This window comes from Eucalyptus grandis, chromosome 5, assembly GCF_016545825.1.
Source record: "Eucalyptus grandis isolate ANBG69807.140 chromosome 5, ASM1654582v1, whole genome shotgun sequence".
Lineage (NCBI taxonomy): Eukaryota > Viridiplantae > Streptophyta > Magnoliopsida > Myrtales > Myrtaceae > Eucalyptus > Eucalyptus grandis.
In genome coordinates this window covers 29,476,166-29,485,711 of record NC_052616.1, presented here as the reverse complement: position 1 = coordinate 29,485,711, position 9,546 = coordinate 29,476,166, and the positions used below count along the sequence as shown (strand labels likewise).

Below are 9,546 nucleotides of genomic sequence, written 5' to 3'. Positions count from 1 at the left end.
AAAATCACATAAATACTCATTTAATATTTTAGAGTTTGATTAAAAGCCACTTCAAACAGGTACAGAAGCAGAGGAGGAGGCTGAGCTTCAACAGTTTTCTCCACTGCATCCTCCCCAGTTTTTTCCGGCTCGATTAAGAAGCCACCTCAAACTGGAATTAGAGCAGAGGAGAAGGCTGGGGAGAGTGTCGTTCCAATGCGAGAAGTTCAGCAGATTGTGATGTCAATGGCCGGTTAAGATGGCAAGCTGGCCGGAACCAGAGAGGTCTCTCTCTGAAAGAAGCTAAAGAGAACGCTGGCCATCAAGTCAGAATGAAGTTGGCTGAAAGCAGAGGTAGAGAGTGCAGAAACACTCGAAATGCAATGGAGGGTATACTTGTCCATTTTAGTGATTAATGCCAATGGCGTATATCAAAGCAAACCCGGAGGATGTCACCGTTGGCTGGGAACAAAGGTCACCTTTTCTGTACTGTATTTGTGGCCTATTTTCTCTTTGCCTAGATGGCATTTGTTTCTATAATTAGTGTTTGCTTTTAGGGCTCGGGCTTCGGCTCCTAGCCAATTCGCAATTAAGCAAATGAGGTTGTTCTTCAATTTTTGGCCAGTGACTTCATAGATGATTCAAAAGTGCGGAGCTTAAACAAGGTGTTCGTGTTTTTTTTTCCTATTCTATATAACTAATATGCAATCCTTTATCTTATGAACAGCGGTGTTTAGTCATCATAGATGGATCTGAAATCGAAAGTTCTTTCTCTTTTATATTTTTCTCAAATAATCACAGCACGGGACTTCCCAATGTGGTTGTTTTAGAGAGCCTTGCTTTCCATCAATGTCCCGATTTGAGGAAAATTAACAGCTTCATTGAGAAGTTGACGTATTTGATCGATTTGAACATCAAAAAATGTCTACTTGGAAATGTGCCGAACTCTTTGATTAGTGAGAATCATGAAACATATATAGCTGTGCAATCTTCCAACGCCTTCTTGATGGCACCATCCCCTGGGATTTGGGGAGAAAAAAAGGGGAAAATCCGGTTCCATTAGGAATGTAAGCATCATCGCACTCGTCAAAGCCTGTCGGCAACGAAGGAATATACTAAATGTATGTGGGTAAAGAGACTTCAAAAACATAAGAATCATTCGCAACTTTCATCGTCTCTATTAAATTTAAGCCTTGATAACTTCTATTCAACTGTGTCGATCTCTTTGCTATTTGCGACTTTTAAGTGAAGACAAACTAAAAGAATGGATGACTTGGTATAAATGCCCTGAACATTTTGCTAAGAGAGGCATTTTGCCCTAAATGAATTGTAATCTGTTGCCAAAATTTATTTTGTTTCTAACTTTGGCTCAAGTGAAGGTATGAAACGCATGACTTATGCAAAGTTCATGAGCGATATTGCACATTCGGTCAAAACTTAAGACCATTTGTTTCATTCTCTCTTGACAAAACATAAGAAGAAATTTTATTCAGAGATCTTAGCCAGTTCAGAAGCTGCACCCTCCCATAAAAATAGGGAAAAAAGAAAGAGCTAGTGATGGAAAAGACGTGGCTTGATACCTGTGTGCCTTTTCATTTTGGAAACACACAAACTTATTGGAGAAATGCTTTCGTTCTTTATTACACCCTGACCAATTTCTTCTGATAACGCTCTTAGGATTGGCGCACTTTCACTTCCAACTTGAATGTCTTCCCAGTGGAAGTGACAATCCTGAGACTTCAGCAATCGCAAACTTTCCACCATCACTCGATTTTCCCATTGTTTTCATCGTTCTCTGTCCGGATGTTGCTTCTACATCATTGGATAATCCATGCCCTCTCAATCTCGTCATTCTAGTTCCTTTTCTCAATCCTATAATTGTCACCTTATCAATTACCCACTTCTCAATCAGAGCAAATTCCCCATTAACAACTTCTGATCTGACAACAACACCATTCCATGTTTTCTCACAATAAAACTTCACCAGAGTCCACTTATTTCCTTCCCCTCCCATTTCGACATCCTCTCCATCGTCCAAGAACACTTGTCCTGTGCTATTCCCATGGCTATCAACCACAACTAACAGCTTGAATGGTGTTCTCCGAGCTGCTTCCGTAGTCATGGCCTCTCCTTGCATGGCCAATATATTACCTTCCCTTACATGAAGATGAGGATGATCAGGCGGCGCATTGAGCATCACATTCATTCCTGAAGCTGTACTCACTGAATTTGAGTAATTGAAGAGATCAAACCAATTTCCACTTGGAAAATAAGCATCCACGGTTTGGGCACCTGATTTTAGTATAGGAGTCACCATCAGACCCTTACCAATTAAGAATTGGGAATTGATATTGTAAGTCATCGTATCCTCAGGGAATGAGAAAAATAGGGGCCGGGCAATGGGCAGCCCCTTCCTATTTGCCTCATACATCAAGGTATAGAAATATGGGAGCAAGCGATAACGAATCCCGAGCACCTTCTTGGCGGAAGTGGCAACTGATTTCCAGAGAAAGAGCTCTTGACGAATAGAGTTCTTGTCAGAGTGGTCTCTTGCAAAGGGATAAAAGGCTCCAAGCTGCATCAGTAAAAGCTCTAAAATAAATGCTTAAATATGTATGACAGAAAAACATGATTTACACCTCTATTCAGTCTCTACTATATCTTCTTCCCTTCTGTAGAAGATTGAGATATCGTCAACATAGCATGACGTATAAGCACAAAAGATACCCAAACTTCCCCTCACCGCAAAGCATATTTATCTAGTTTATATCTATCTTCAAAAGGAGGTAAAGAAGGTAAAATTTCCCCTAAAAAAAGAAAAAGAAAATTCTTAAATTCCTAACTCTGAATATTAATTCAGAAAAATCTTAAAGCTCAGTTGCAGAGCTCTTCAGTTAATATAATTTGAGATTAGGCTCAAAAGATTTTACCTGAATCCATCGGTTGCAGAGCTCTTCAGTTGTGTCTCGAGAGAAACCACATATATCAGCTCCTACCATTGGAATTCCAGAAAGCCCAGAATTTAAAATTGCAGGAATTGAGTAAGCCAAGTCATCCCACGTCGCAGCATTGTCCCCAGTCCAGTGTGCAGTGTGCTTGCCAGAGCTCACAAAAGTTGATCTCGAGAGAATGAATGGCCTTTTACCAGTAACATTGACTAAGGCCTTGTTTGTTGCTCTGGCTTCCAGGAGTCCATAAAGGTTATGAGCATCGTAATCTGAAATATTGCCAAAATGATATGATGTCGCAGGAGTAGTATTGTTGTTGATTGGCCGATGAACTCCTAAATTGTTGATTTTGTAGGGGGGATTGTCAAGAATGGAAGGAAGAGGCGGAGAAGTTATGAAGTTGGACAGCTCATTCATGTCGAGCCATAGGCCATCAAAAGGAAGAACATCATGAAACCTCTTTATCTCACCACCCCAGTAACTCTCACTGGATGGGTGAAGGAAGTCAGGGAAGTACACCGGCCCTGGCCAAACATCACCTAAGTAGGGGACTCCCTCGCGTTTAATGAAGATGTCTGCTTGCATCCCCCTGATGTAGGTCCCATATGTCTCGTTCACGCTAATGCCTAGATCACCCATTCAAAAGAAAAGGAAAGTAATATTATGATGACAATTTAGAAAGAAATTAAAAGATCAAGTTTCAACCACAAGCATTTCTGCACTAGTGTACCTGGATCAAGTATCAGGACATATTTTTTACGGTCCTTGTGAAGGCTGCTGACAAATTCTTTCATCTTTTCCACTGGAAAATTGATAGGGTCAAGAGTGAAGTCTTTATATGCATCCATGTAATCGATGTCGGTCCACATAACTTCCAATGGTATATTAGCTTTTGCATAACCAGCTACCACGCCCTCTAAGTCTGTGACATTCTTGTAACCATACCGGCATTGATGAAATCCTAGAAAGTAAATCACAGATACTTTATCAGTAGAACCACATTCCAAACTTGTCAAGCAAAAAGTGCAGAAGAAGCCATCTACCATGAATCAAACTTTGTAAGTGATCTACATCTAGCCATATACCAGGAAAACAGACAATGTTTCTTGAACATCAGTGAGTACTTGTGGTAGGATCAGCTGGGGTTGGGAAGCAGTGGTTTTCAAAGGAAAATAACACGCAATGTGTCTAAGATTCGTTCCCTATTGAGCATAACAGACACAATTTGTTGAGTGATAGACTAGTGTCATCTTCATGAGAGAATAAACTCATAAAGCAAGTCAAGGGCAATAAACTCAGAATCTTCGATTCCATCCTCTTCAACGCATAATTATGCTCACAATCTCACATTTACTGCAGAATAAGCTACAGAAGCCGAAGCACAATAGTAAAATCAAATTCACCAAATGTCAGTATCAACAATCGAAACTGGCGTACCAAAGGACCAGTATGGCATTGGGGTCGGCCGGCCAATGAGCTCGGTGTACTGCTCCATGACTGCCTCCGGCGACGGCCCCTGGAAGAAATACAAATCCAACACCCCACCGATCACCTTGTAAGTGATCCTATCGCCAGTGTACACCACGTCCATGCCATTGCTGTTCAGCAACAGAACGCCGTGGCTCGTGCCCGCCCCAACTCCTCCGCCACGGCGGCCGCGGCCGCCCACGGACGACCTGACGTCCATGTAAAACGGATGCGACCCGTACAGGTTGACATCGAGGTTCGCGCTGGCGATGTCGGCGTTCCAGAGAGTAAGGGTTTGGTTGGGCAGGAGCCGGAGCGACGGCTTCGTGTGCTCTCCGATCCCGTAGAGGGAGGAGCGGCCGGGAGGGAGGGAGGAGGAGAGCTGGAGGTACTGGTCCTTGAAGACGAGGAAGGCCGAGGGATCGGAGGCTGAGGTGTCGAAGAGGACGTCGCCGGAGGAGCGGCGGGAGACGGCGAAGGAGAAGGGGGTGGTGTTGCGGAGGTCGAAGACGAGGTCGGAGGATGCGGCGGCGGAGAGGCGGCATTGGGAGCGGCAAGGCGGCGGCGGTGGCGGGGCTAGGGTTTTCTGGGGAGAGTGCGGCGGTGAGGGGAGGGAGATCGGCGAGGGATGAGGTCGTCGGGGACTTCCCATCGCCGGTGGTCGGCGTCTGCGATTCGGACTCGAAGACGACCGCCCGCTTCGAAGCTGGAAGGAGACCCATGATGACGTAAGCCAAAATTAGCTATTTTGCGCGTACAGCCCAAAAAAAAGCATATTGTAAATTAATCTACGAGATTCATACATCTACATATATACTGTTTTATTTATTAAAATAACTCTCGATTGTTTTTTCTTTTTTTATGCTCAAGATCATCGAGCCGAGGCTTGCGCGGGGCAGCCCACAGCCCGTAGAGTGTGCGGCACACCCTGAACCAAACATCAATACCTGGAAAAAGCTAGCACAATATCTCACCACCATAGTTTCCACTTAAAATATGTTAGTAGCTGCGGAGTATTAACCGTGAGACCTTTGCGATAAAGTGCCCAAAGTCCAATCAACTCAGTTGTCCACCAATAGATCTCGATTGTTTCTTTTTTTCTTTTACCAATATCGTTAACTATTAAAAATATGGTGTCCACGGATAATTTGTAAATATAGTTCAATTTGATCTTGCCTATGAACTAGCATTAAAATTTGCTTATTTTGTATTTTTGCAATAGCCTTCTTAGAAAAAAAATTCAAATTTCAAAATATTTCTCCTTTCACGCTTATATATACATATGTACACATTATGTACTGTCATTGTGTATTTGATAATTTCTTTTTGTTTCTTTGGTTGATAATTAGAAATTTCACAATGTAGTGATTTGAAATTTAAATTTTTAGGATAAAAACAGCAGTGTCATAACTTTCATAAGTCGCTCACTTAAGCGTCATAACTTTCTTTTCACTCACTTAAGTTTAACATTGAAGTGAAATCGATTATTTAAGTATCACTTTCGGCAAATCATATGTGAATTTTTTTGAATATAAAACTTTTTTTTTATTTTAATAAGTTTTAAGTTTTTATTTTTTATTTTCTATTTTTCTATTCACCAACTGCAAAGCCTTGCCCTTTGTCGGTGGGCCGCAAAGGCCTTCGGTGAGGCCATCACCAATTGCAAGGGAGGGCCTTTGTGGTAGGTCGCTTCATGCACAAGTGTATCCCAACCTCATCGGCCTCGAGCAAAGTCGCAAAGCCCCCCACTAGATAGGGGTGAGGTCGATAGGGGATTTTCTAGCAAGATAAATTGTCGATGACACTTAAGTCATTGATTTTTCATATTTGTGACATTTAAGTAAGAGGAAAATTATCCATGTAAGACGATTGATACCCACATTAGATTTTCCGGTTAGGCAAATCTTCAATGGCGCTTAAGTGATCAATTTTTCAAGTTTATGACACTTACATAAGTGAAAAAAAGTTATAGAAAAATTATAGAGCTCCTACTATTCTTATCCCTAAATTTTCTTGCAAATATGTTGACCATAAAGATTGCTAACACAAGATTAAAGTTCTAATTTAGCGATTGACTCCAAACCCGTTGCACTTATCAATTATGCTCGCTCACCTTCCATCCTTATTGGCTTGGGCAACACAACCACAGCCCGATTCCAACTTTAGGGTGCATTTAGCTCAACATTGTCAATGCCCTTCGGGGCTCCAAAATCTCTTGGGAAAATACAAATGGTGTTTGGAAAATTTCTTATAAAGCTTTGGGGAAATACTATCGTATTTCCAAAACCTCTGAAGGCCTTTGGTCTAAAGTAGGGTTTGAAGTACTTTGAAATGTCATAGTTCTTGAATGCAAATACACTTTTTTTTCTTCTAAATTTGCCCTTGCTCAACTTCCATGATTTCAAAAATGTCCCCATCTCACATAACCCCATTGATAAGGGATTAGGCCATCGGCGAGGGGCCAGGAAGGCTAGATCTAGTTGTTGGCTAGTGATGCTTGGGTTGCACGACCTAAGGCGAGGTTGCATGATAACTACATGAAGCCACCGGCGATTGGTCAACGGTAGATTTGGTCTGCTAACAAATAATTTGAGAGTTTTTTTTTTTATATAAATAGCAAATTTTTTTATTATTATTTATAAAGTATAGTTTTTACTAAATGATATTTAAGTGAATATATGCTTCCCAATATGTTTTTAGAATACACTATGCCAAATATTATTTGCATTTTAGAAAACCCTTAAATCCAAAAGTCTTTACATTTTTCCAAAAGTATTACTCCAAAACCCAACTAAACACACCCAATCTAGGTGTAGCACAAATATTCTATGTAATCTATGTTATAGGAAGATTTATTAAACTGATGGCTTGGGTCGAAAATGATTCAATCTCATGTAATACAAATTTAGTGATTCATATTCAAATCCGACTCATATTAATAAAACACTTTCATATTCAAACCAATATAGGAAAACTCATATCCTAACTAATGTAAGAGAAGCAAGCATGAGATCAAGTAAATGCAAGAAAAAGTAAAGAGAGATTCATAGAATAAAGTTGAGTTAAATTTAAGTAAGTTATAGACTCATTAGCATCATATTATTTTGGGTTTTATCATTTTAGACTAATTCATGATTCATTTACTGAATATAACTAGTCCATGCAATAACTCAGCCCATCGAATACGGTTTAAGAAACCGGTCTATAACCTATACTAATAGGTCTTAGTTATGAATGGGCTTATGTAATGCCACAGGGCCGATCTCCAGGCCCGGCATTTCCCCACTCGCATCACTTCTACCCCGTTATGAGCACGGTTTTTCTCGACGTTTTCTACTCTTTTTGCAATTCCTACGTGGTCGGATAATGCTTTTCCACAAAGAAAAGCCGTTCTCACGAGACGGTCAACTTGCAGAGCTACTGCTACTACTGGCTCTGCATTTCGGGAAAAAAAAAAAAAAAAAAAAGCAAGAGAAAAGGGCTTAGCAATAGCAGATCGACAAATTCTGACTCTGACCTGGCAACAAGGCGGAGATGCTCGACGTCGGGCCCATAGACGGCGGTCCTGTTGATGAGGCGGAGCTCGGCGGTCAACGTCGTTCCCGACGGGTCAACGGCCGTGGATCCGACCGCGTATCCGTACCCGATGACAACAGGCGTCCCCCCGCCTTCTCCGCCCGGCGCGCTGGCCTCAGACGGACGCGACAGCAGGCACAAGATCAACGGGAAGAGGGAGAGGAGACGGCGGCGGCGGCGGCCATGGCGGTCTCTGTTTCCACCCATATCTTTAGAGAGAGAGAGAGAGAGATAATGTGGGGGTGAGCTTCAGCTTCATTCGCCAGCCCACCACTGGCGAAGAGCGAAGACGACAAGAAGTATAGTTTTCTTTTCTCTGGGGCAAATTGGGGCACGGAAGACTGAAAATTTGCTCGTTTTGTCGGCCGTTGCTCACGTGCTTCTCACGTGCTTGTCAATTTCATTTCGATCACGTGCTTTTTTTTTCTTTTTTTTTTTAAATTGTTCTATTTTTCCAACGTGCAGGAAAACTCGCGCCCATGCTTGCTTACCGATCGAGGAAGACCTCGCGATCTGTAGAGATCGTTTGGTCTCAGCGTATCGGTTGGTGCGATTAATGAGCGAAATCGACGAAAATGCCATTTTTATACATGGTCTTCAAAATGAGAGTTTTCGAATTTCGAATTTTGTTCTTAGTTAAAAAAAAAATTCGTTCTTAGTTTCTCTCTCTCCTTTTGTTGATTATGATATCATGGGTTTGTATTCTGTATAACAGCATGGGGCACTGGGGAGGACGGGAAAGAATTCTAGTAGTAGAGAAGTCTCCGAAAGATCGAAGTGCTACTTTATCTCTACGGATGGTCCTCAAGTTCTATCTAGCCCAATGCAGTTCCCACATCAGCCAACTCAGCAACCACATGGATATAAAGCTAAGAATTACAGTGTATGTCCCCGTGGCTTGCGTATCCTATGATGGGTTAGAGAGCGTTAGGTTGGTTTTCAGCTCCATGTTGTAGTTTGCATAGAATTTTGTCTCATAAAAGTGGATTGCTGCTGAAAAATCATAGAGGAAGAGAACATGGGAACAAGTTAAATGGCTGATGGGTTCCACGTTTCATGTATTTGATGTAAAATTTTATGAGAAGCGGTCATTTTGTATGGTGAGTGTATGAGAGCTTTCCTCCATATAATGCAAAAATAACTTATCCTAATGAATTTATGCATATGCTCTAGCTCGTGAAGCAAATAAACCACGCGATGAGTCCTATACTTATGCTAAGAGCTCTTCTAATTGAGGCCTCGATTCCGTAGAGTTATTCTAACTAATGAGTCTCGTAACATGACAATGCTTTTACATAAATTAGTTTAACCAAAAAAATCCCAATTCAAATGATAGTAAATTTTCTCTTAATTGGACAACTAATCATACTTCTGCAATAAGTGAGATCATAATATATAATATGCATCAATTGCTCAAATATGAACTCTTTTAAACATTTATCCAATTTGAAAAAATATCAGTGGTTATTCTTGCAGCTTTCCATTTTTTGATTTCAAACCTTTGGCATAGTTATGTTGGTCCTTCAAATTCAACCTCAAATAAGGAAATGTGAGCAAATCCTTCTAGTTTGCAATA

General features: G+C 41.2%; 1 protein-coding gene across 1 annotated transcript; it reads right to left on the bottom strand.

The window, feature by feature from the left end:
• Positions 1–1,409: 1,409 nt before the first annotated feature.
• On the bottom strand, positions 1,410–8,177 carry LOC104427566 (alpha-glucosidase). The gene is given in 6 exon segments (XM_039313574.1): positions 1,410–2,554; positions 2,910–3,553; positions 3,658–3,888; positions 4,365–5,006; positions 5,009–5,100; positions 7,912–8,177. Coding segments are annotated over 6 exon segments (2,760 nt in total). The 3' UTR covers positions 1,410–1,669.
• Positions 8,178–9,546: the final 1,369 nt, after the last annotated feature.